The sequence below is a fragment of the Aulostomus chinensis genome, chromosome 10 (assembly GCF_037954235.1).
Source record: "Aulostomus chinensis isolate RoL2024-O1b breed Wild chromosome 10, RoL_Achi_v1.0, whole genome shotgun sequence".
NCBI classification, from domain to species: Eukaryota; Metazoa; Chordata; class Actinopteri; order Syngnathiformes; family Aulostomidae; genus Aulostomus; species Aulostomus chinensis.
The window spans coordinates 9254444-9281438 of NC_141329.1; the positions used below are offsets into that span (position 1 = coordinate 9254444).

At 43.1% G+C, this 26995-nt stretch overlaps 2 protein-coding genes across 2 annotated transcripts; both read right to left on the minus strand.

Moving 5' to 3' along the window:
- Nucleotides 1–2086: 2086 nt before the first annotated feature.
- Nucleotides 2087–14881, minus strand: meis3 (myeloid ecotropic viral integration site 3). The gene is made up of 13 exons (XM_086215954.1): nt 14398–14881; nt 13930–14027; nt 9920–10059; nt 9406–9583; nt 9263–9313; nt 9117–9167; nt 8717–8866; nt 8425–8533; nt 7245–7390; nt 5898–5974; nt 4852–4910; nt 4674–4760; nt 2087–3317 (listed from the first exon to the last, which is right to left on the minus strand). The coding sequence occupies exons 2-13, from the start codon at nt 13939–13941 to the stop codon at nt 3118–3120; spliced, it is 1260 nt and encodes a 419-aa protein (XP_086072080.1). The 5' UTR covers nt 13942–14027; nt 14398–14881; the 3' UTR covers nt 2087–3117.
- Nucleotides 14882–21856: 6975 nt separating this feature from the next.
- prss16 (serine protease 16) lies at nt 21857–26995 on the minus strand. The gene is made up of 13 exons (XM_086215745.1): nt 26935–26995; nt 26500–26675; nt 26057–26156; nt 25596–25725; nt 24952–25075; nt 24243–24320; nt 24115–24162; nt 23915–24034; nt 23604–23768; nt 23322–23463; nt 22991–23170; nt 22748–22908; nt 21857–21913 (listed from the first exon to the last, which is right to left on the minus strand). Exons 1-13 carry the CDS (start codon nt 26993–26995, stop codon nt 21857–21859), a joined length of 1542 nt encoding a protein of 513 aa, XP_086071871.1.

Genomic DNA, 26995 nt, shown 5'->3' on the forward strand with positions numbered 1-26995 from the left:
TAAATGTTTAGATTATTTTCTTTGAAAATCTTTAAGTATAATTTTAACAATAATCATCATCTCCCAAAAAACATGCAATATCAATTAATTAATACACATTGATGATAGTGGCCTTTTTCAATATATGCACATTAAGTTGAAAACTTTCATATGTTTTTTTTTTTAATTTTTTAAAAAAAAATGAGACGCATTTAAGAGCAGACAGCTGCAAGATCTTAACCTCACACCATAAAATATCAGGAACATTTCTGTTTACATGAATGTTCCCACAATAGTTGTGGCTGTGTAGCTGTAGCCAGAACAAAACTGCTCTGTTGAGGGAAACACCATGAAGTCAGCAAGCCTGTGAGGAGGTGAAAGAGTGTGCGAGGGACCAGGAGTGAGTGTGTGGAGGGACAAAGAGAAATGAAAAGTGGAGGGGTGCTGAGGTCAGGACCTGGGTGCTGGGGAGAACAGCCATTTCCTGTTGACCCCTGTTTGAACCGTGGCCCCTGACCCCCCCTGCTGCTCCGGGCTGAGCTGGGGGGCAGGGTGAGGCTTGGGGGGGGGGACTAGAGTTTTGTTTTGAGTTTAGGTTGATACAGTTTGATGTTTATTTGTGGTGAAGAAGTAGGGAGGGTTAGATTAAATGATTTGAATCATGAGATTACCACAGTGATTCAAAATGTTCCAACACAAAACCTGATCCTCCAGCCGCCGCCGCCGCCCTCACCAGAGCTGCTGCTCAGCTCTCCGACACACATCTGATCTGCGTGTTGTGTCTAGACACAGAGTTTTTCTCTTTTTTTTTTCTTTTTTTTATGGCTTTGGTCTGTGCTACAAAGCTTTTAAAAAAAATATCACACTTCTTTCCTCCAAGTGATAATCTGGCTTGTGTGACAGATCGCTGCAACGGCAGCCCGAGGCCTCGGTTAACCAGCGTAGTGATGTGACTTATGATCGGGGGGAAACGGGAGGAAGATTCCACCACAGGCTCTCAAATAAAAGTTATGTGAAAGTAACTGAAGTCAGGGTTTATCGTCTCACTTAGTAGAAAGTGTCACGAAGGTGTCAAGTAATCAATATTAAATATCTTTCCTATCACTGGTGGTTTTTACTTCCGCTTGTTTCTGACTTTATAATTGATTTCACGTAATCAAGTGAAATATGGAGAAAGTAAGTCAAGTCATACATTTACTGCGGAAGGATTAAAACTTGAGGCTTGAAAAATTGTGGTTTTCAAACATTTTTTTAAAGGACGGATTGCTGCCGCTCTGTTGCTGAAGGGTACAACAAATCTACTTCAGGGGAAACTGCAATTCTGTGAAATCACCAATGTAACTGCTGCTACTTCTCTACTTTTTTCTTTTCCTAACAAGTGACTCCAAGTTTCATAATTTCGGTATAGTGTGCATATATTTATTACATTTTATCACAAAAAACATGACATTGCATAAATGTAATAAAAATAAAACAATTTTCACAGGTTTTAATTTATTTTAGAATTAATTTTGCTATTGTCATTATTTAAATAAATTATCACATTTTTATTAAAAAATATTGAGCTTTGGGGATTAAATATATTTCCCAGTTTGGGATAGATGTACAACAAGGTTCTTTATTTATACTGATATGTGTGTGATACTTCAGTACTTAACTTCATGTGTCAAATGGCAACACTGCAACATTTTCGTGGCAGAAATGGACGTGTATAACATAGCTACCTAAAAAAAATTATGCTATTTCAATTTTGCACAAAAAATGTATTTGAACCAATAGTAAGAGTTGCTCCCATTCATAGTTTTCCCCAGTAATTCAGCTATTTTTCTTTTGTGATTCTAAATCTTTAAACTTTAATTTTAATTTCAATCTACGCTGTCAAAAATAAAGCAAATTTATGCACACACGTCTCTCTCTCTCTCTCTATATATATACACACATATATAAACACATGTTTATACATATGTATGTATGTGTCGTTGCAAATCAAGGAGAAACTTAAACTGCATCATCTCATACATCAAAGGATTGTGTTACCTACAGCACACACACAGATGACAATGAGGCAGCAAAGTCTTAGAAAAAAAACATTTTTATTTTTGAACTGTAGTTATCATCAGCAGTCCGAGCACAGTGGAGTGGGAGCAGAAATTTTTAAGAGTCCTTTGGCTGCAGCTCCCCTCACACTGCTATGACAGACAAAAATGTTCTAGAAATGCTTAAAGAAGTTTGTTTGTGTGTGTGTGTCTCTGTGTGTCTCTGTGTGTATTTGTGTGTGTGTGTGTGTGTGCGTGTGTGTGTGTGTGTGTGTGTCTAGGAAAGATCCCAAGGTAACGGACACCTGTTGGCATATTAAGGAGGTCAGTGGTATGAGAGCAAGGCAGACTGGAAGTCATTCATAGTGTTTTGCTTCATGCCGAGGAAGAGCAGTAACGTTTCAGAGAGCTCACGTGAAGCTGCATCCGCCTGGAGTGGCACACATAAATATAAAAATAGAATAAGAAAAAACTCAAATCAGCTTTAAATTAAGTGTAAGTGAAGGTGTGTGTCTCTGACAGTCACATGAGTGGGAAGACAGGGAGCGGTGAAGAAGGCGTGGTCACAGGATCGAGCCGCGTCCAGTAAAAGTCCATGTGCTGTGGTTAAAAAGTCTGTGGATAAATACTTGTCTTGTCCTTCAGGTCTTTCTGTGGTTCAGCAGGCATGATGGGAAGTGTAGTTTAAAGCATGTGTCTCACCCACAGGACACAGTGGAGACATTTGGAGAGGAGGAAGCACTTCTACTCTGAAAGAGGTATGGCTTTAACCTGTGGGCCCAGACGGTGTGTGTGTGTGTGTGTGTGTGTGTGTGTGTGTGTGTGTGTGTGTGTGTGTGCTAGTGAGAGGAACAGCTACATTGAGGTCCTTGTTTTTCAGAGGGGAATGTAAACCTTTGGAGCAATGTGTGTTTTCTTTAAATAGTGTACAGTATGAGTCATCACGCGCGAGTGCGCGCGCACACACACACAAACACACACACACACATGCACACACAAACAAACATACAGTAATTTGCCCTTACACACACACACACACACACACACACACACACACACACACACACACACACACACACACACTCCTAGACTCCCTCAACAGCTAGTGTGCGTGTATGTCCAGTCCCTGCGTGAGGAGTGGCTCTGCGGGGTGTGCGTGTGGCGGCGGATGGAGCAGCATGGCAGCGTGAGGGTGAGGGCCCGGGTAGGGGTGGAGGGAGGGTCCTGGGTGGGGAGGATAGCCAGGTTGGGATAGCAGAGCGCCAGGGTAGTCACCCTGCAGAGAAGACATCCCCTGTAGGCCTGGGGGGGGGGGGGGGGGGGTGGACAAAAGTAGAATCAGTTTTGGGGATTTTTTTCCAGAAACACAGACAGTTGACTGGGGTCCACCAATGGAAGTAGAAAATTACTGTTACGCCCGATTAATCTATATAGCATCTTACATCATATTACCTGTCATTTTGCATTTCTCAACTAAATGCAACATGAATTATAACTTAAAATTGTTCTTACTTTGGTCTTCAAGAACATCTTAAACTTCATTCTCCTCTCCTCTCCTCTCCTCTCCTCTCATTTTGAACTGTCATTATCATTATCTGTTGAACTTTGTAGTTTGGCCTTGGTGTCTCACACTCTCTCTGTGTTTCCACCAATCCACCGGAGTTCCATCTCTCTGCAACACCCGCCACCTGCATCGCCCCCCTACCCCCCTCTTTCCTCTGCTGTTAAACTGGCCTGCGCTCCCCTCCCATCAACCAGTCTGCCATCCAGTCCTCCCATTAAGCTGGCCTGCTCTCCCTGCCTCCCTTGCCTACCAGAAGCTTCCTTCTTCAGCTGTTGTTAACATTTCCATGTTTCCCACATTCTGTGTTATAAACTGTTTTCTTGTCTGTAGCAACATCTACTGCACGTCTGTCCGTCCTGGGTGAGGGATCCCTCCTCTGTTGCTCACCCTGAGGCTTCTCAGATTTTTCCCTGTTTAAAGGGTTTTCTATGGAGTTTTTCCTCAGTCCATGTGAGGGTCTAAGGACAGAGGATGTTGTTATGATGCCATGTGAAGCCCTGGAGACAAACTGTTGGTGAAAACACGCTACACAAATAAAATTGCCTTGCCTTGCCCTCATTAAAATGACCTTAATACAGTATAATTTCATATAGGCTACATGACTCCCAAAGACACCTATCTATAAAAAGACAATATTTTTCCCATATGAATTAATTCACATTTCTGGTTTCAGGTAAGCAGGAGGAAACCTTTGTCATTTTTTGTTATTCCATCATTAATCAGTGCTATTTGCACCCTTTGGGGTGTATTTTTTAACCAATTGACAAAATCTCATAACCTCTTTGGGTCCTTGACGGCAAAGTTTCACCATTTTACAGCAATGAATTTCAGGTTCATGTTTTCTAGCACCTGTCACATCTTTTTGGCAGTTTGTGCCTTTACAACTTCATAAAACTGAACACACTCCTTCTGCTGCATCAGTGGATGAATCACTAAGTTTGAGTTGCAGCTTACAGGGGTCGTCTCCATAGAAACCCGTTCTAACACAGAGCTAAATCCTCCGAGAGTTACTCTTCTCTTCTGTTCTGCAGTTTTCTATTTAGAGCATTCATTGGAAAAGTATAGCAAGCTGTGTTTCCTCTGGGTGTCTGTACCTGCTGTCCGGAGCCCAAGGTGGGCTTGTCCATCAAGTCCGTAGCCCCCAAGAGCTGCTCCCTCTGGGCTGTAGGGACCACCCTGACCTGTAGCACAACACAGATATACAATCACTCCCGTTGTGTACACAGAAATGTTCGATGAGAGGCTGCCGCTGACAGACTTGTAAACACAGACCTGAGCGATTTGACTGGTCAATCATCGGCTGAACAATTCTCCTCCTGGCGTTGATGAACCTGAGAGAGAGAGAGAGAGAGAGAGAGAGAGAGAGAGCGAGAGAGAGAGAGAGAGAGAGAGATGAACGAGGCAACCCGTTAATGGAGAAAAAGGCTGACCACGAGATTGTTAACCTTTTCTCTTTTACAACCACTTAACCCTTTCAGAGGGCAGAGTAAATCAACGCCAGGGCAGAGAAGATATTGATTGCCATGTGATAATTCATTGATCTGCATTGATCAGGTCAGTACATGCGTGTGTGTGTGTGTGTGTGTGTGTGTGTGTGTGTGTGTGTGTGTGTGAGTGTGTGTGTGTGTGTGTGTGTATGTGTGTGTGTGTGTGTGTGTGTGTGTATGCGCAGGCACACTGCAGAGGTACAAATACGAACATGTCAGTTACAATTTTTTAAATTTTTGTTCAAAATGTAACACACTAGGGTTAGGGTGTGTGTGTGTGTGTGTGTGTGTGTGTGTGTGTGTGTGTGTGGGAGGGGTTTTATGAAACTGAAAAATGCTCTGTGTTTGTCTGTGTGTGCATGAGTGTTTGTGTGTGTAAGTGTGTACGTGTGCCTTCAAATTAACGTGGAATTGGGGTGCAGTAAATAATTTGATTATTGGATATTGATTTGCTAGTCTGTTTTATGAACATGGAGCGAGTCGATTTTACTGCCCTGCAGCTTGGGACAGAAAAGCTTAGCAGGATGTTTCTTTACTGTTACAACCTGCTTTCTTAGAAAATGGATTAAGGACATCCCCTTGAGTCTTGTAACAATGTCGCCTTTTATTTAATCAACATTTATTCACTAAATCTGTACAATATAGATGTAAATAAAGATGAGGGGATTTAAGCATAGACACTATTGGTTTATGCTCCAATTGATGGCACTAATATGTCATTGACACGGCCACATCCGGGTTGTTCATTTTTTACGTTTAAAAAAGACAGTGTAACTAATTATTGATAAGCTGTGGGGTCCAAATGAGAGTATTGATTGGAAACACACTGACCAGTTGTTGACCTGTAAGATGGTCAGGCCCGTGTCCTGTGACAGCTGCTTCTTCTGTTCCTCTGATGGGTACGGGTGCTGGGAGGGGACAAACATAGCTGGAGTTAATATTCATGTGCACACAGCTGTAAAATTATTCGATATAAAGTCAAACCAAAGGAAACAGAATGCTGTATGTATTTCCACATTAATATTTGCATACAGTTGACAATAGCAGGTTCTTGTTAGTAGGGCAGATTCAGAGAATTTCGTCCAAACCGAACCGTGGGAGTTGAGAATATCCAAATCACCTGAAAAAATCCCACCATAATCATTCCAGTTGTAGCAGTTTCTCCACTAAACTGTGTGTGTAACAGCACAAGAATGATGTTTCCTTCACTGTGCAATTATGTTTGATTAACCTGTGATAACAAGATTAATTAACCCTGGAGAAATTGGACATGATGTCAATATTTCAGGAAAACAAGCTGATGATATTACATTTTTAATATCAGTCAAAATAGTCACGGTTTGATTTTTTTTTTTCCAAATTGTTCAGACCTATTATGTAAAAATATACATTTGAAAGAAAGAAGAAATTTTTGAAAGATGCCAACACACAGGTGTGCTGTTTGTGGTTTTCCTCTCTTCTCTCTGTTTTTGTTATTTTGTTGGAGTTTTTTTTTTTAAACAAATGTGAGTCAGTTCTTGGCTCAAGCAGAGAATCATCGGAGGGATTCTTGAAGCTCCAACTGAAACCAGGAATAAAGCTCTTGATGGGAACTCTCTGGGTGAATACTGATGACCTCACATCTGAATTCACATCTGCCCTCGCATTTTCAACCTCAGTAAACCCTTAATCTCTCTCTCTTTTTCTTTCTTTCTCTCTCTCCCTCTCATCCACACAGGTACGCACGCAAACATGCACATGCACACACACACACACACGCACGCACGCACACACACACACACACACACGCACGCACACACACACACACACACACACCCCCCAACAGAGTAACAATTGGAGTGGAGCAACATTTGGCCTGCCTCATTTAGTAGCTAATTACCAATTTAAGCACCTCACTAACAATGACTCTCTCCATTTCTATCACTTCCCATTATTCAGCTGTGAGCATATTCACATAATCACTTAATCCCCTGATTTTTCATTTAATTTAATTGACCTCCATTATACACACAGTTCCCTCCTATGTCTATTGTAGTCAGTGACGTTTTGCCCAGACTAAATCCTCTTTTTCAGTAATTATCTGCCTCACACAAGCTTGTCTTTATTCTCTTGCAGCTCTTAATAGTCCACATTCAATGTTTTGGATGGTAAAATTGATCAGAACGTGGTAACTCTTACCGACAGGTGCTGGAAGAGCCACGCTCTCATGATATTGGTGGCCACTTTGGGGAAGATTCCTCTCTTCTTGTTGTTCCTTCTCTCTCTATCAGACTCATCCTCCTCTCCTGTGCTGGGGGAGGCCACTCCTCCATCCAGACCGTCGCCTACATGGAACCACACTTGTATTAAATCGGACTCTCTTTAAGGTATCCACACAATAATGCTTATTCAGTTGTGAGAACACGTGTGCTTTTCCCTGCCAAAATTTCAGTTTTTTTATAGTTTATTCATGAATTTGGATTCCAATCAGACTTCATCAGTTCGTTATTTTCCTCTTGAAGAAATATTGCAGATTACTTGAGGTGAGGAAGTACGAGGTTTTTATCCACAGTACAGGACTTATCTTCAGTGTAGTCGTGGGTCAGTGCGACTCTGGAGCACACAGCCGAGAGCAATGGCGATGTACGCTATATTTGTCAAAATGATCGCTGAAAGGTGTTCCATTCTTTTGGCTTTACAGTTTTTAACAGCAGCACTTTTTTGTATTCCTACACACACCTTATTACATTACAGAAGCGCTTTCTGATTCAAACAGCTGATCTGACAAAGAAAGTGTGACGGTGAAAGTAAATTGTTTCAAATATATAATAAAATAAATGGAAACTGAAATTAGTTTTTTCTCCTTTTTAGGTGAGCGCTTAATTGGAGGATGAAATCCACCCCGTGTTGATCGTCGTCGGTGTTGCTGCTCCCGGCTCACTGACCCACATCGACTGGAGGTAAGACTTCAGTTTTACTATGTATAACTATATCGTGCAGCACCAATTAAATTAATTGGAAATATCCCTTAAAAGTCGGTTAAGACAAACGGCTATTGAGATAATACATCAAACTTCACATGTATATTTTTATCATGTCACAACATAAGTATCAGTAAGCTTCATGTCTGTGTTCCGGCATTTTACCCTAACCACTGTTCTATATTCCTGATGTGCACAGGAGTCTGTATGAAAATCGTAGGTGTGTTTTTATTCTTCCCGTGTGGCTGTTGTTTTCCTGCATGCATCTTTGCAGTACATTACAAACTATTATTTTAGTGTGTGTGTGTGTGTATGTGTGTGTGTATGTGTGTGCGCGTGCGTGTGTGTGTGTGTGTGTGTGTGTGTGTGTGTGTGTGCGCGCGCGTGCGTGTGTATACCTGTGTCGCTACAGTTGTCTGCTGTGCTGTGTGAAGGCAAGCCACAGGTGCCTGGTGTTCCCAGAGGAGTGGTGGCACATTCATCTGGCTCTCGCAACCACGATGCATTCTGCAGGGAGAGACAGGGAGCCGTGAGGTTCGGGGGTCATTACTCAGACGTCTAGTGGATGCAGTCTGGTTGCTGAATCGGGACGAGTGATGCAAATCCTCCTTCACTTTTACATACAGACACACACACACACACACACACGCGCATGCATACGAACACTCATCTTGTTGCAGTTTGTCTCACCTGCTCTGACAGACTGGTGCAGGATCCGGTAAAGTCCTCCATGTCAGATTTAGAGCCACCCTCCCGATCATCCAAGACCAAGTCTGTGGGCATTTTGCCCTTCAGACAGGTGATGTAGCGGTGGCAGAAGTTATCACACAGGTCATGCACCTAACAAGACATGTATACGCTATTAGGCACATACTGAATCCGTCAAGTTACCACAGTAGAATGCAACATTTGCATGCTGCACTTTTCAATAACATGCTTGACATTTTTGACAAAATATTGATTAAATTACTTCAATAAGAAACAGGAACTTGCTTATTAATCATATGACCAAAGTGTCAAACCTCCCTACAAGAAGAACACACCAATAAAAATTCATTGAAACTGTAAAAAAAAGTTTTGTACCACCAACCTTCTCTAACTCCAGTAAATGAAAGCGTAGAACCTGTATGGCCTGGATCATCTGTGAGGAGAGAGAAGAGAAGGAATCATTATCAGTGTAAAGTTTGAGAAAAAAGTGTCTCATACAGTCGAGTGATGTCAGCTGATGCGTCCTACCAAGTTGTCCAGCTCAGGATTGGAAGAGAATATTGGTTTCTCTGAACGTATCTGCAACACAAATGAAACAAATCACCGTATGAGTGAAAACGAGCATTCATTTAACTTCTGTTCTGTGATTGGCTCCCATAGCTGTCACTCACCTGTTTAGCGAAAGCAGTGATGTCGTCATTGAAGGATTCCGAGGAGCAGACGTCGCTGTGATTGGTCATGCCTGGGAGGTGGGAGGTGGCCGAGAGTGAGGAGGTGGAGTCTCGAGGGGAGCAGGTGGCGAGCTCGCACTTTTCAAAAACTAAGGCCAGCAGTGGGAACAGTGGGTGACTGCAAACACACACGCATGCGCCCACACACACACACACACACACACACACACACACACATACACACACACACACAAATACACAGTTAACATACTGAACATAAACACAGTAACAGTTGACATATAGCGTGAACTCCATCCTGTTGTAGACAGTGTTACAGGACACTTTAAAGCTATGTATTTATGAAACTTAACAGCTGTACACTTTTATTTCCACACACACAATACACATGCATGCTGCATGTTAATCTGCTGCACACACACACACTTTAAACAGTTTTTAAACAGGCAACTCACATCGCGGCGTCCATCTCATCTAAGCTTTCAGACATGCTCACCCATAGATCTGGTCTTTGTGGTGTTTGAGGGAGTCGGGGATGGTGGCTCCATACTGAGGGGGAGGAAGAGGTCTGACATCGTCCCCGTACACCCCCATTGACATGCCCTCCGACCCTGAGTAGTGCACCAGCTCTTCATACTGAAACACAATTAGATAAACAGACAGAAAACATGAGAAACATCTGGTCTGATGTCAGATCTTATTGTGATTTTATGACGTGAACTAACTGCTGCAGGTTCACATGAGGGCACTCAAGTTGAAAATTAGAATTAACCATTTATGTGCATGTTTATATTCATACATTTGCATGTTAAGGCATTAAATACAGTACTTCTTTTTCAATGGGGCTCTTCAATGTCCTATGGTCTCATTGCAAAACTTCCTCGTGACAGTAATTTTTCATATCAACACCAAGCCACTGTTGTTGGTATTCAGTCATTATTTGCACGATACAGAGGAGAACAAGTTTCACAACATTCTCATTTGTTAATCCTGGAGTTATTTCATGAATTGTGCCAGTATTGCTTTTTCGCATATTCACATGGGAACCGGATTGTGAATCAACTTTGTATTGTAATCCATAATGGTCGGAGTAAAGAGTCACTTTTCTAGATAAGTGTTTGCATAGCTTTAACCAAAAAAACAGTGTTTTGTTATTTCATTTTCTATTTCCGCTGACATTGTTTGAGTAAAAAAAAAAAAACATGAAATGTCATGATATGATTTTAAAACTATATAAACCACCTTAATTTTCCAATTATCTGCGGGAATTGTTCATTGTTTGATGCATAAATTGTCAGAAAATAGCTTTTGTTTCAAGCTAAAGCTGACTTTTTTTATTTATTACATGACAGACAACCCCAAAATTAAAATAATTATTTAAGTTTGGGTCTGAAACAACCAAACTCAGGAAAATGTTCTCATTTGAGCAGTTTCAGCTGTTTAATTTGTCCTGCTGATAGAACGGCTGGCTCAGTTATCAGAACTGTTGCTAATTAATTTCCTGTCACTCCACAAGCGAATTAGGGAACTAATTGTTTCAGCTCAGATGTATTTGTCATGTGGTGACAGTAGTGCTGCAGCAGGAAACCTCCAGTAATTAATCCTGGCTAGCAAGCACAATGTTAGCAAAAATCAATATTCTGAAAAACATAAATCATTCTGTCTGGTAATTACAATGCTACAGTATTATTCTAAAATCCTGATGATTTCTTTGTTTTGACTGAGATGAACACTGAAATGCCTCCACTCTCAGGATTATGAAACCTTTACAATCACCACTCAGACAACTTGAAAAATGCAAAGCATGTGGAGTTGAAAAAGTGGCATTCCTCCCTGAAAAGTGTGGATGTCGGCGACGCACACTTCAGAGGAGGAGGCTGTTACGTCCTCGGAGAAAGATGGGGAGCCTGTAGCAGCTAATTTCATCTCCTCCCTCCCTAAAATCAGACTAGACAGGCGCCGTGCTGAGACGTCCCTCACGACCCACCGTGATAGCCTCGCGGGGGCCTGCTCGCACACACTCGAAAGAAGTGAATCACATACACATAATGGACGGAGTGACACATGCACAGATAGTCTCAGCAGCACTTACACACACTCAAAGCATCATGAATATACATGTCTGCCTCCCTGCTTCCCATCTCTCTTGCTCCTTCTCAGGAGCTCATTTGGGTTTCAGCTCGGCAGTTCTTCTGTTTCCGCTGGATTAAAGTGGACCCCCATCGCAGTCCCGCAAGGCAGACCGCATCTGCCTGGTGGCCCAGCCTGGACACCTTCTACTTCACTGTTATTTTAACCACACCATAAAAGTTATGATCTGCTTAGTGGAGCTGTTTCAGTGGAGACTATTCCCCGGGCAGGCTGCAGCAAGAGGTTAAGATTTACTACACTAGTGTGTGTGAGGCCACATGATTCATCTGCATTCACTGAAAATGAAATATCTTATATATTTATTTGTCAGAACTCCAAATAGCACGCTAAACCTAAAAGGTTCTTCCAACTAATTTAAGATGATTTGATTTGTGTGTGTGTGTGTGTGTGTGTGTGTGTGTGTGTGTGTGTGTGTGTGTGTGTGTGTGCATGTGTGCGCATGTGTGTGGAATAGACCCCAACATAAATGCAATTATTTTCACAGATGTTCTCTTGGAAATTAAATCATAAAGAAATTAAATTATTTCTTTTTACATGCCTGCTGGGAACCCCTCTACAGGAACCCCGGAGGTCTCCGGACCCCACTTTGGAAACCACTGTCCTAAATGGCTTATCAAATCGTTGTATTTCAGAGTTCCATATGGCCACCGGGATCATAGAAAGCACCTGCTCTGAGGCCCTGCTGCGGGACACCTTCTAGTTTTATGGAGGCCGGCTATTAACACAATCACCGCTATCGGATTGCGCGTCTCTCTTTACGCATGACCCCTCTCGAATTTCTGCGCGTCAGGCGGATCAAAGCGCACAACTCAAGATGACAAATTCCACGAATATTCCCTCGTTTTTTAAAGTCACGAAGCTGGTAAACGGGCTTCTAATGGCAAGGCGATATTTTCAGGACGAAGTTGTAATTGTGTTATTTCCACAGCGGAGTTGTTACAGGAGGGGAGAGAACGGCTCCCACCTCTTAATCAGCGAGAAAAATATCATAAGGACTGAAAAGAGAAAAAAAAATAAAGAGAAAGTTGGGCTTAATAAGCTCGATTCCGTATAGTTCTTCAAACTGTCCCTTAACTAATGATGTTAATTTAAATATCGGCTCTTTTTTAGCATCCAAAATAATCCAAGGGCATGCAATTCAGCGTCCGTTTTAGGCAATAAGAAGAGTGAAAGTGTCGGTGTGTTTGCGAGGGTGACGGATTTCAGCGCAGGAGATTGTTCAACTATTTGTATCAAGTGTCCTTTTTCTATATCTAAATAAAACTGAGAAAGAGAACTGTTAAAAACAAAGAAGTTGCAACAAACTGTAACAAAAGCCTTCATATAAAAGTCATCCAATGTGCTGCATTTAAAGTGTAATTAAGCATTTATTAAGTGAATTAAAGTTTGGAAACACAACTCTACTGGTGGACCTTTTCAAACAGAGTCAGCCAGAACAAATTACAGTCTCAAAATAAATAAAGTTTTGCATAATTTTCTTTTGCACCGGATTGAAAATAATAGAAACACAAAATGATAGTAAACATCTACTGAAAAACATACCCGAGCAGATTTATATTACACTGCTGATTTTAAATATCTAGAAAAAAACACATCTGTGTTTAAGATGTCCTACAGTACTGCTGTGTGTGAGAGAGTGTGTGTCCAGACAGAAGAGCTCTCCTCTCCACACACACACTAAATGTCTAATTGCTCTCTCTCTCTCTCTCTCTCTCTCTCTCTCTCTCTCTCTCTCTCTCTCTCTCTCTCTCTCTCTCTCTCTCCGAGGTCTCCGGCTGCTGCCCGGCAGCCTCAGCCTGCTTCTCCTCCACCGCCATGCCTCTGAATCAGTGTAGCAAAAACACTGACCTACTTACCGAGTTGAAGAGCTGCCTCTCCTCCTCCTAATGACCTGCGCTGCTATCTCACCCTGATGGGCCATTATGATGCCTCACTGACATCACACAGCAACACATCTCTTTTATTTCCCTGCATCCAAACGCGTCTTCACTGCTGCTCAGAGCTTAAAAGTTGCTTCTCCTCCAGCCATTTTTTTTGCAACATGAATAAAACCACGTTGATTTTGTTATTAATTTATGCACACTTTTTATGATTATGCCAGCTGTAGTCTTGGTTCACATGTTGGCATGTTTTCTCTTTCTCTAAACCAACACTTGTGTGTCTCCATCGGGCCTTTAGTGCGCCTCTAACCACATTCTTCTTTTTAAAGATGAACTTTCGATGTTATTCTTCAATATTAAATCGGCTATCCATGATGTAAATCATCCTCTAAAACAACAATAACAACAATAACACACGCGCACATACACACACACACACACACACACACACACACACGCACTAGCATAGACCTACCCTCTTCTCCATGCGACTCGACAGCCAGGGTTCTCCCGGAGATGATGATGCGCTGTTCGGCTAGTCCAGCAAGCCCTTCCCCTGCCCCTCTGCTGCCTCTGCAAATAAAAGTACATCTGCTTGTTTTAGTATTTATGAGCAATTTAGTTGTAAACATGGTGGACATTGAAGCCCTAGCTCCTTGTGTAGCCTCTATGTATGTGTGTAAGAGTGTGTGTGTGTGTGCGTGCGTGTGTGTGTTTACTCAGCTCATTGAATTTTATATTACAGCATGATTTTATGGACGTCTGCTAAGCTTACATAGCACATTGCCATTAAATTTAATGATTTACAGCCTTCGTGGCGGTAATAAACGCTAATAGCTTCAATGCTATAATGCTACTGGCTCATTGGTGGTAACGTTAAGATAAAAAATTAAAAAAAAAAAAAAAAAAGAAAGCACCGGTAAACCATCATAAAATGTCCCACCGAAATATGTGCCGTGTCCAGTCCCGTCCGGTCTAGTCCAGCGAACTGGAGAAGGGGAGCAGCGGTTTCCTGCAGCGCCTCGTCTCCGCCTGGTGCGCCTCTCGGTCCGGCTGGCAGCCGTCGGGATGCTCGCTGCCGCTCCGGAGGAGACGATAAAAGAGCGTGCTTCCTTTTTGGCTCCTTGCGCTCGCTGTCCGCGCAGCAGACGGCGACAGGCTGCAAAATGTCACCGGTGGGAATGAGCGATGGTGTTTTCAGTCTCAGGAGGAGAGAGGAGAGGAGAAGAAGGAGGAGGAGGAGGAGGAGGAGTGGTGATGGTGGCAGTGTGCGAGGAGGTTTCGGAGGGTCAAAACACGACGGGGTCTCTTGCCCCCTCCCTCCCTCCATCCTCCCCTTCCTCCTCCTCCTCCGCCTCCCCCTCCTCCTTCTTCTTATCGCACACCAGAGAAGAAGACCCCCTTGCTCGTGTTTTAAATCAGGGTTCTCCTGCAAGCCCTGCGCTGTTATCTCTTCCCCGCCGTCCCTTGTCCCCTGCCCCCCTTTTTCCTCATCGTCATCGTCCTCATCCTCGCTGCAGCTGCGCTACCACTGGATAAGTCGGGACAGAATCGGGGAAACTCTCATGTTAAACAATCAATTAGGAGCATTAAAATAGTCCCACGTCAGTTGCTAGTTACGGCAAAATTGGAGTCAGAATGCGGTTTTTTTTCGATTTGAATGTGAATTTGAAGGCTAATTGAGGACTTTTTGGTCAAGTTGACGCTCATTGCGGGTCATAAATAAGCCCGAAGCGTGCTCGATGACGTGAAATTTACCGGCTGATAATAGCTTTCAAAGCGTTTTATTGTTTTGTGTCGACGTCTATCTCAGCAGCCTTTTGACACAACCCAAATGTCACCCTTTGGCCCACCTTTTGTTGATTGAGCGATGTGAGAAAACAAAACCATTATCGTGAGAAAGTTTCATTCAAACTAAAGAGAGAGAGAGAGAGAGAGAAAGGTGCATTCACGTATTGGTGGAATGGCTCAACTGTCAGTCTTGTGTTGTAAATGACACCTAAGTAACATAATAATTATTCAAAATGGCCCTCAGTCCTCGGGCCCGCTGCGAGGGGCCAACAGGCGGGTGCACTTCAATCAGCAGCGGCTTGGCGGGGAACAGCAGGCCGGGGTAGGCGTCACGGTGGGCGGCATGGAGTTTGACCGTGGGGCCGCTTGTGAGGGCCCGCAACGCTCATACAGACAGGGGTCTTTCAACTCTGCAGGGTGCTGGTTTCCTACAGGGGTGATCACAGCGTTCGACCCCCTCCTACACTGAGCCGGTGATACAGCGATGACATGCAGTGGCAACGGTCTGGAAACAGCCTTTTTAAGCCATTTAGTTTGTTAACAGGATGAATTAAAAGGCTGAACTGTTGAGTTTGTATCATCTGGGTTAAAAAAAAATCACAAACTTCCCTTCAGGATGCTGGCACTTGTTCCTTGGATTGAACAATAAATCACCAGCTTCTCCAGTTCACGTAACAAACCATCATCTAAACACTCATTTGCATCACAAACACTTAAAGGATCTGTCATTTTCTGTCACATTACCCGCTTTTATATGTTAATGGAAACACCTTTTAATACAACATCTGTTGTTAAACTTGTGCTGAAAGTTGGAGCAACTGATTTATGTTGTCTCCTGTCCTGAAATAACAGGATCAAAATACAAACACTATGCATGAGTCAGAACAACAACAGATTTTCAAACGTCAGGTTTACACAACGACACCAAAAACCCCACAAAAAAACACTGGAATAATGGAATAAAAGTGTGGGGTTAAACTTGGATGCGGATACTATTTTGGTTCTCATATGACATTAAAGATAACTTGACACGTGGCCTTATTTGTTATCATATTTTCAGGATTTTTTAATATCGTCTGTTCCCAGTTAAACATGAATGCACATCTGTAAATATATATTTGTACCTTTGTTTGGTGCTGTCCAGTCTGTGTTTTCCTTGTGTGGTCGTACGTGAGAAAAAAGAAAGGAGTGTTTTAAGGAGGAAAACTGTGGACTAGTTAATCTGCTCTCATTGTTTGGAATCGCTGGGACCTTAAACATTAAGGGTCTTCAGGTGAAGGCGAAAAGAATACAGTGTCTCAACTACTGGCTCCAGCTTTTTTGTTGTCTTTCCATCTTTATGTTTGAATAAATTAACTTGAGCATCCTGACATGACTGTATCCTTTTCGCTGATTGTATAAATGTGCGGCTGATACAAATATAAAGATGTGGCTTCTTGTCTGAGGGATAACTTCTGATTTAATTGAAGGATTTCAGCCTGTGGTGAGGCTCTGCAGTGAGGATGGGCTGTTTTCCTGCACCACATCCATCAGGCAGCCTCACCGTCGGTCCATTCTACATGTCAGGGCTGCCGCAGCTCCTTGTCACTTCCTGTCAAGGCTCAAGTGTTCGCTCTTCTGCACCCACCAAGGCCTGGTGAGTTTGGGAGTAGCATGCAAATGTGTTCATGACAGCAGACTCAGCAGTGTGTGTGTGTGTGTGTGTGTGTGTGTGTATGTGAGAGAGGGGGGGGGGGGGGCTTGGTGTGTTTTTTTTCCTGCTTGTCTGCTAGGGGGTCAGTGTCAAGGTGCTCAACTTCTAAGTTGGTCTGCGATGCCCATAGCTAAAAAAAAAAAAAAGGAAAGAACACAGAGGGAAGCTGTAGCTGTGGATAATTACCTGAAAGATTGTGTGTGTGTGTTTGTTGTCCTGAGTGATATTAGAAATATTCTGGATGGACTTTGATGCTGCTGCTGCAAGCACACACACAAGATCGTCAGCTGTTCGGATGAGGATGCATCATGCGCACAGTGAAAATCAACCATCTCTGGAAAGGTTCCACAGCTACCGGGAGCGATACACCGTGGCTGGAAGGCCACCCAGCCTTGTTGACTTCAGTGACTCCGCCATTAACAAAATATGGCTGCCACGACCTCTAGAAAACCTTACACAACCACCCAAAACATCAGAGAGCCGTGACCCTCCACCGCCTGCATGAGGGATGGAGGGATGGATGGAGGTAAAGGAAGAAAATAAGGGAAAGAAACAGAGAGGGGTAAAAGTGAGGGGTTGTCAAGAGAGCGAGGGGGTGCAGAGTGCACTTTTATGAGCCTGTGCCTCTAGAGTTTCTGGGTCATCTGGCTGCACGGACATAAATTTTCTTCCCCTCCCTCCTTCAATCTCCCCTGTTTTCTTCTGGCATGCTCGCCAGGCTCGCCAAGCAAATCCACCCTTATCGACCTGCTCTCCGAGCCTGTTTGCAAACTTTTCCTCTGGAGTTTCTCTCCCCCCACTGAGCCATCCCTCACTCTGTACTTCTACCTGTTTGGTCAAAACCTCTCACCTCACCTCCACCATCTCTCCATCCTTCCTTCCAGTTCTTACCTCTCCATCTCCTTTTGTTTATAGTAAGTCAACACTACCTTTCTCCCCGTCTGTTATTCTCTTCCTCTCCATCCCCTTCTCCACACCGCCCTCCCCCTTATAGATGGAGATTAAGTGGGGAGCACAGCGCCATCCGTCCTCGTGACTGTTTGTTGTTAAGGAGATGGATGGAGGCTCCCTCTGCCAGCCCCACGCAGCCGCAATTACACCAGCCGCCATGATGGATGGAGGGGAGGGAAAGGGCGGAGGGAGGGAAGGAGATGGAGAGAGGGAGATAGAGAGAGGGGCATCTATCACGCCCCTTAATCTACCTGTCACTGCACAGGCTTGGATGGTGGAGGGTGTTGGGGGGTACAGCTTCACCGAGACTGTTGGTCAGAGGCTTATTTCTTGTCTTTACACTCTGTTTGCTTGTTCAGGTTTTGACTAAACATGTCCAGTTGATTTTCCACATGTTTTTTTGATAGTGTTGACCACACCGTGCATATGTGTGCGAGTGTGTGTGTGTCTGTGTGTGCGAGTGTGTGTCAAACAGGTAAATACGGTGCAATTGCTGTTTTTCCCTCCTGCGGGATGCACACTTTGCATTCAGATGCAAACTCCAATATGCCGTGCACTCATAAACAACTAACTGACATATACACACACTCACACGTGCACTCACACATGCACAGGTGTACACACACACACGCACACGTGTACACGCTCACACACACACACACACACACACACATATGCACTCACGCACACATACTCTCCCAAAGTTGTTTAGTTCATCCTCATACCTGTTGAAGGCATCAAAGAACCTGCTGCCAGCGACCTGTGATTGATTACATCTGCATACAAATTACCGCCACAATGCTACAGAAATATTATGAAAAGTAATCTGAGGTCCTCTACCCTCTGCTCCTCCTCCTCCGACCCTCACATCCCCCTCCACCTCCTCATCTGTCCAGAGTAGTGAGAGATGGGATGGAGGGATTAATACTCTTCCGCCCAGCCAGCCAACCCTGGGAATGATGGATGGACAGATGCAGGAATGGAACGGAGGAGGACAGCGAGATTAAAGGAGAGAAGTCTGAGGGTTCATAAATCCAAAGTGGGTGACCTGGCCCGCATCACACACTAATAAGATCTGCAAGAAATCCATGATCAAGGAGAGAGGGAGACCGAGAAGTGAAGAGGAGTGTGAGAGAGAGAGAGAGAGAGAGAGAGAGAGAGAGAGAGAGAGGTGTAATAGCATTAGATATAATCTAATCATGGCAATAAGATGTGAATGGATGAGTTTGAGCTCAGTGATTATGCAGACAAGGGATGGTGGTGTGTTGATGGAGCTTTGAGTCGCGAGTACAGGCCTCAGTATTGGACATCACATCAACAGCCATCACAGGGGAGCCGCTTTTTACTGCAGAGACTCCATAAAAACACTTATTGCATCTTTTCTGTTGTTCTCTCGAGTCCCAACTGAAGAAGCTGCTCATAGAGTGGTGCAAGATGTCGCTGCTGGATTCTGAGGGTGAAGCAACAAGAAAATGTTGACTCTACTAGCTTTATTCGTTCATGGCACTCATGCACCTGTGAACTCAGTTGTGTGTGTGTGTGTGTGTGTGTGTGTGTGTGTGTGTGTGTGTGTGTGTGTGTGTGTGTGCAGGGTCATTGTTATGTTAAGAATCAACTGTAAAGTGCATAGCTGTGCCTCCGTGACCTGACTGGGATCAGATGGAGTGCTCGATCACCTCCCTCCTCTCCTCTAGGACCCCACCAGCCCCCTTTCCAACCTCCCCGTCCACCAGGCAACATTTTTCATGGCCCAGCTGTCGGAGGGCCGTGATTGGTTGGCTCAGCAGACAGATAGCCGATAGTCTCTGATTAATAGTTGAGGCCCAAGAACTTCCTCATTGATCAACAGGACAGGCTGGAGGAGGAGGAAGAGGAGGGGGAGGAGGAATGGTGGAGAGAGAAAAAGCATGCCCTGTCGCTCTGCAAGTGCCGGCTGATAACCCTGATAGTGTCTCTCAGTGTGTTTGTGTGTGTGTGTGTGTGTGTGTGTGTGTGTGTGTGTGTGTGCATGCTTATTTACAACAGCAAAGAAGAGATTAGGGAGGCTAGAAACAGGATGAACTGGAAGCAGCACAGTGGAAAAAGTATTTCAGATTTATTCACTTTCTTTCCATCTGTCCAGCTCTGTGTTCAAGTGTGTGATAGCATCTGTTCATCCTCCGGAAACCAAAAAAGTGTGTGTTATCAAACTACACACACACACACACACACACACACACACACACACACACACACACACACACACACAAACACAGACCTTTATGCATGTACTTGTGCATGTCTTAATGTGTGAACTTTTCTATTGATAATTGATTTGATTCAAATTTATTGGACTTTAGTTGGAGATTAGTTTTATAGGTATTTTTGGAAGCGTGTATATGTGTGTGTGTGTGTGTGTGTGTGTGTGTGTGTGTGTGTGTTACAGTATTTTGATGTGTATATGTGTGCGTGTGTGTGTGTGTCCCCTCCTGCTGTCCTGTCCAGCCTCCAGTTGATTGATGATGTCCACTCCCACTGGGTCATTGGGGTCATGACCTCCCACTTTTGACCCCCCTACTAAGAGGGTCTCTCTCTCTCTCTCGCTCTCTCTCTCTCTCTCTCTCTCTCTCTCTCTCACACACACACACACACACACACACACACACACACACACACCAAACACACGGCCTCAGGACAGCAGGATCTCACCTTTCTCTAAAAAAACCCTCTCTGTCAGTGTTACCAAACACCATATGATACAACTGGTTTCTAACTGGAGAACAAAACATCAGAATGATCAGGCTCTTCTCGGATCCAGTCACACTATTAATTTATTTTATCATCAGCATCCTATCAGATATCCACTTGACAAACTGCTCTATGATTTGATTTGCTGGGTTTTTTTTTTTCAAAATGGGGATGAAGAAATTAATTAGACACAATCATGTATCAATATCGCACCCTAGTGATGATAGAAGGTTACAACAACAGATGGATATTAGAGTAACCATGACAAGAGAACAGCATCAAATTATTTTGATCAAATCAATACACGAAGAAAAAAAAGTTTCTTTCTTTTCAAGTACTCACAAATAGTTTTTTTTGCACTCTTGTGTAATGCAAAAATAGCTGGCCACATAGATTAGGCTTAAAGGTAATGGTGACTGCCAGTTTACAGCAGGTATGGTTACAAAAACAACAGCAAAACCACTCATAAACATCTTCTTAATTCAGTCATTTGCTCTCTAATCCACAAACACTTTGTCTTGAGATGAAAACAAACCACAAGTTCATCAGTGCAAACAAGCTGAGTCAACTGAACGTCCCAGTTGCTTGTGCTGGAAGGGTTAGTGTTAGTTTGAATGGATCAAAAATCGCTTCAATTCAATTGTTTGTGGATTACTGAAATTATGGCTGGATAAAGAACTCCTGGATTATACCAGATGATGCACGTGAGGGTCTGTCTTCAGTGTGTCACCATTGGCCCTAAACTGATTATAACATATGTGGCTGGTTCTTTCTGCATTCTGGAGTAACAGAGAAGTGATCCAGAAGTGACACAAAAATTCCTCAACACTCTCTATTGCGAGTACCTGAAAGGGGGAAAAAAAAAGTTTTCGGGTGAAGTATTGTTTTAGGAGCATGATATCAGTGTGGGGTCCAAAATAAAGACAGAGAAACTAGATCAGCATTAATAAAATAAACACTTATGCATTCCAAAAGTAAAGTGACCTTAAATAAACCCCTGAAGAGTATACAAATATATTCAAATTGCACAGTTTTTACAACTACTGCTGTGAGGGTTTTAAGGGATGAATAACCAAGAGGTGGAAAACATGAGGGTCCTAGTGAGGAAAGAGAGGAGGAGGAGGAGGAGGAGGAGGAGGAGGAGGAGGATATTGATGATGGGATCACCAGCTTATTAACTTGTTCTTATCAGCCTCTGAGATCAGAGCTGATAGAGTCTTAATGTGATCTGATTAAACTGTCATTTCTTCATTTCCTTTGCTGTCTTCAGCCAGCTGGCAACACAGTTCTCAATCTCCTGAAGTATGAAAAAAAAACGTGCTAAAAATGGACACACACGCTTTTGACTCACATTTAAACAACAGAACTGTGATGATGTTTGGACACACACAGTCGAGCATTCCTGGTTTTGCTTAAAAAGTTACTTCATTTAACTAGTTGATTTAGTGGTTAGTAGTTGTTGCTGCTGTCCAATATTGTCAAAGTCATACTGAAGTGGCAGATTTGTGAAATTTAGATGAAAATATTTAGCGAGGGATCTCTTGTCCCAGGTATGATCGCATTTGCATATAACAAACTCAGGTAAGACCTGTTTATGGATAAACTGCTCTACCTGGACATGTCATCTGGATTATTCAGAGGAACCGGTTAAAGTTACCTTTTCCAGGCTTTTAGATCATTCTCTTATAACCAAAAAAATTAATTTACATAGATGATCTGAAATGAGTTTTTTTGGTGTGCGAAAGCAATAATTGTATTGCTCATTCTGGACTACTGGCAATCAGATAAATTAAATCCAGTAAGATGGTTAAAATCAGCCTTCATAGTCTCTGATAATCCTGCTGCCAGACAGGCGGAGATAACAAGGATACCGATGCACTTATAGTGAGGCCTGAAACAGCCTCTGAGCAGCATTTCAGGTCTTGAACATACGCTCCTTCTTGATCATAAATTTGAGTAATTAAATGAAGGATTTCCCATCGCAAGTGACGCAAAAATACAAATGTTGTCAAATTTGTGTTGATCATCACACAGAATTCAACAAATCTAACAAGGGTCCATCGTGTCTCTGATATTTACTGACACCTATATATCTGATTGTGTCCTCTTTCAATTCATATCTCAAACTTACCTGTCTGGCTTTCCTGAGTGAATGGCGGTCTGTGACTCTGCTGCTCATCATATCAGCACAGTGAGCTGCATCTTCAATGAAGATGGCCTGGGCCCCCTCCTCTCTCTCTGTCCCGATCCTGCTTGGAACGACAGACAAGTCCTGCCAGGGGTCAACTCCTCCTGTAGGAAGGGATCGCATAGATTTTTAGGGAGTCGCCGAATCCCTGTCTGAAGATGCAATGAAAGCCAGCGTCCGTCTCACCATTGACATAGAGAACCCTCTGAGTGTGTGGAGTGTTTCCTCCGTAATAGGTGTTGGTGAATGCAATGTGTCCGGGCAGGGAATACTGGGAGATACCAAATAGTACAGGACAGAGCATAGTCTGGGTCTGCAGGGTCATCATCCCAGAAAATGGACAGAAATCGTCCTCACACGTCTGGTCTGCACACAGACAAATACAGATTCATGTTAATGAGTGACTGATGAGTGACTAGGTGTTTGTTTTCGTGTGTGTTTTCGTGTGTGTGTGTGTGTGTGTGTGTGTGTGTGTGTGTGTGTGTGTGTGTGTGTGTGTGTGTGTGTGTGTCCCTACAGAAGCCAAACTCTGAGCAGGTCTGGTAGATCCATTGTCTCTCTGTTCTCCTGCCTGACTGGAGCGTCGTATGCATCAGATCTCTCATTGTTTGCTCATGAGATACATCAAGACAGGGTTCCTCAGTGGTGGAACGGTAGATCTGGAGCGTCATACACCCACACCCACACACCCACACACCCACACACCCACACACACACACACACACACACACAAACCGCAGTACCATTTTTAGCTCAACAGCAACATCTGCTGGTTGTGAAAGAAGTGTGTCCTCCATACCTGAGCCAGTTCAACCAGAGAGTGATAAGTGTCCATCTTTTCGTCATATGACCTGCTACGGTTCGTCATAACATCACAGAGCTCATGAATGGACATGAGCACACCTTCGTCATTGTACTGCACCGTTCCCATGACGATGTCGGCCAAGTTCTGCATCAACTCAATCTAAAATAAAGCATTATGATAGTATTCCATTGATGGAGTGTTTAGTATCCAAGTTAAATAGTATAAAATGATGCGAATAAAGAGACATGATAGTGTATCTGCATTCACTAAATTTTGTTCTGCCCTCATAAACACAAAGCCATCACCTGATCGTCATGGTTTGAGGGGATCTGACAGCAGCCAAAGTCCACAGCCACCTTATCAGCGTTACCCTCCATCAGTGAAGCTTCTACAGCAGCGAAGGCGCGCCGCACCTCCGCCAAACACTGGAGGAACAGGATAAGGGAGACTTGAGCTCAAGACATGAGAGGAGCTTAATGTCTCTCATATAATTGACACTCCACACCTTTGCAGAACCACCGACTGCTTCATTCATCAGACTCAAGGCAACAATCTAAGAACAGAGGAAATGAAAAAGAACGAATCGTGAGGGTTTAAAAGAAATATACCCAGCATATGGGGATATTTGCTTACATTGTTGTAAGAAGAGAAATCCAACTTAGCCTTCACAGGAGCAGATGAGGCCACAGCTGCATACACTAAATGGGGAAACTGCAGTACAATAATTAAAAGAACAGTGATAGTTAAATATGAAGGAGTTAAAAAAAAATTTTATTTTTTTTTTAATCGCAGCTAATTATACTCATATGATGTCTGATGTGTTGTATTTCTTTCCAACCTGTGTAGCAGAGTCCTGAAAATTCTGCAAAGTGTTGCACTGCATGATTGTATACTTTATTTACCCCTTGAGTTACCACGTGTTGTATTCGGTTAAATGAAGTGTTTTAAAAACTAGGAGTTTGACAGGGTTGAGAGATGGACTAACACGCAAGGAATAAAATGTAGATCTGTGCAAACAAGATCATCCACAGTCCCTGAATGAACTTTTGAATGACGAATGACACCACTAAATTAAAAGAAGACTTTCTTTTCGTTTGTCATTATGTGAAGAAAAACACAGGTTTTTATGAAAAATAAATGTCTGTCTATTTTTGAACACAACAATGTGAGTTTGAATGTTTTTGATAAGAAATGAAGGACTGATGGAAAAATCTTATGGAGGTTTTTAAACATGGCCTCCATAGCAAAATTATTGGAACATGTATATGATTATTTGAAGGCCAGCAGAGACTCATTGAGCTTTGAAAGCTTCCACTGGATCTCATTTGTGTCCCGGTCCAACCTTTCCCCGAAACCAAGCTGATAGAGCTCCGGAGTAGGAGCCTCCAAAACTGATCCAGGTGTTCCCGTGGGTCAGATTGAAACTTTGGCAGATGTGCTGGTGGAATACAGCCAAGTCTGCAAGCCTGGACCAAAATAAAGCAGAAAGTCCTTTACCCATCGACATAACTGTACTATACGTGAATGCAGCATGAAACAGTTATGAAGCAACTGGGCGAAAACCATAGAAGCTTTGTAACACTTCAAATAGAGAAGGAATGAGTGAGGAAGTGCCAGCGTGACAGATTCACATTAAGTATTAAAAGTTGACATGACCTTATTTTAGACTGACTGTCCCAGAAAACAGCCTTTTTTAAAGTAGAGAAAATGTTCTGGTTAAAATTGATCTAGAGTAGCTTAAAAAGCTCTCGTCATTACTGTAAAATACAAGGCAAAGCCAGGAAGGATGCTTGAATCTGACTGGCTAGTGTGTCCGTAATGGTCAGTAGATCATTGGTCCTGTCCAGTCACAGATATTGTGTGTGTAAAATGATGACTAGTTTGTCTGGTGGCAAATGGCACACACACACACACACACACACACACACACACACACACACACACACACACACACACACACACACACACACACACACACATACTTACGCCTGCTGACTGCTAAGGTCTGCCAGGTTTTCTGTTTTTAGGCCATCAGGGTTGATGCTGTCACCATAGAAACGGTGCTCTAGAGCCAATAGCAGGGCCCCATGCTCCTCAGCCATATCAACATGATGACCTGGAAAATGTTTTCTGATCAGAAAAGACTCAGGTGTATTTCCTCTGACAGGACGGTGAAAAAAATTAAATCATTGCATACTGATGACTTAATTTTTATATTATATAGATTTAAATCTGAATTGGATATTTCTATATTTGTTTGCACATACAATTAAATAAATGTGTTGGTGTTGTGTGTGTGTTTGTGTGTGTGTGAGAGAGAGAGAGAGAGAGAGAGAGAGAGAGAGAGAGAGAGAGAGAGAGAGAGAGAGCCATTATGATACCGATTCTGAGAACTATCTGTTTTTCAGCTGTTCAGAATGTGTGATACAATCTGCACCCACCTGCACCTGCCAGAACATCAAACTCTGAGATGGGCCCCTCTCCTCCGATGAAGAGAAATACTGGACCATCAGGATGCCGCCAGTACATCTCGTTCACCAAAAATCTCTGGAGGCAAGACAAGTAGTGCACATTCACTGCCTAAGAAATTCTGTCTTTATTGCTGCTGTGGCCAAATGAGCATTTTGGCAGCCTCAGAATAAAATAACTTGAAGCATTTCGATACATGCTGCCATTGCTTTGTTGCTCTGGGTCATACACTCCACAAATCTAACTGAAGACAGAATTATTTTGGCTGCGGCTCAGTTTCAGCCACATTAGAGACATCTCACTGGATGCTTTCAATAAAAGGTTATTAGATCACATTGAGGCTGTGCTCTTTTTCTTTACAATCTGAAAAACCTCTCTAAAATATCAAGCCCTTCATGAAGTATTGTTTGGTTCTCTCTACCTGAGGGAAAGTTCTAATATCTTGTGGACTGAAGTGGTTCAGGCGCTGGTGAATCCGGCCCTGGGTGACATGTTGGAGAAGCTTAGGACCGGCGCCTGAGAGCGTCAGGAGGTTCTGCTTGGCTTTCACCAGCCGGACATGCTGCACACGCTCCTTTATCTTCCAGAGAACACGGCCTGTTATTCATAACATTAATGTGGATGAGAATGGTTGTAAAGAGACAAATCACTTAGGCAAAACGTTGATGTCCCAGGGGATTCACTGTCTCTTCTGTCTGTCTTCAAGTTTATATTTAACAACTGCAAACATAGCAAAATCTGAAATAGTGGACAAAATATTCTTGATTAATGGTGGGATTTTTAATGCCCTTTTCTAAAACTACAAATGGATGCAATCAAAAATGAAAGATGCTCTGATTAACATCCAAGTACTCACCAGTATGAACAAAGTTCAAGGCAAGAAGGAAGACAAAACAGCAGGTAGGAGACAAAAGCAT

Excerpts from the sequence above, each read along its gene's own strand:
- prss16 (XM_086215745.1), bottom strand. The coding sequence starts at position 26,995 with ATGCTTTTGTCTCCTACCTGCTGTTTTGTCTTCCTTCTTGCCTTGAAC. Across the intron at positions 23,464-23,603 it reads CTCTGGTTGAACTGGCTCAG|ATCTACCGTTCCACCACTGA; the intron begins GTATGGAGGACA and ends ATGACGCTCCAG. Across the intron at positions 23,171-23,321 it reads CTGCTCAGAGTTTGGCTTCT|ACCAGACGTGTGAGGACGAT; the intron begins GTAGGGACACAC and ends GTCTGTGTGCAG.
- meis3 (XM_086215954.1), bottom strand. Across the intron at positions 9,584-9,919 it reads CACAAAGACCAGATCTATGG|TCACCCACTGTTCCCACTGC; the intron begins GTGAGCATGTCT and ends GTGTGTTTGCAG. Across the intron at positions 8,867-9,116 it reads ATTTACTGGAGTTAGAGAAG|GTGCATGACCTGTGTGATAA; the intron begins GTTGGTGGTACA and ends ATGTCTTGTTAG.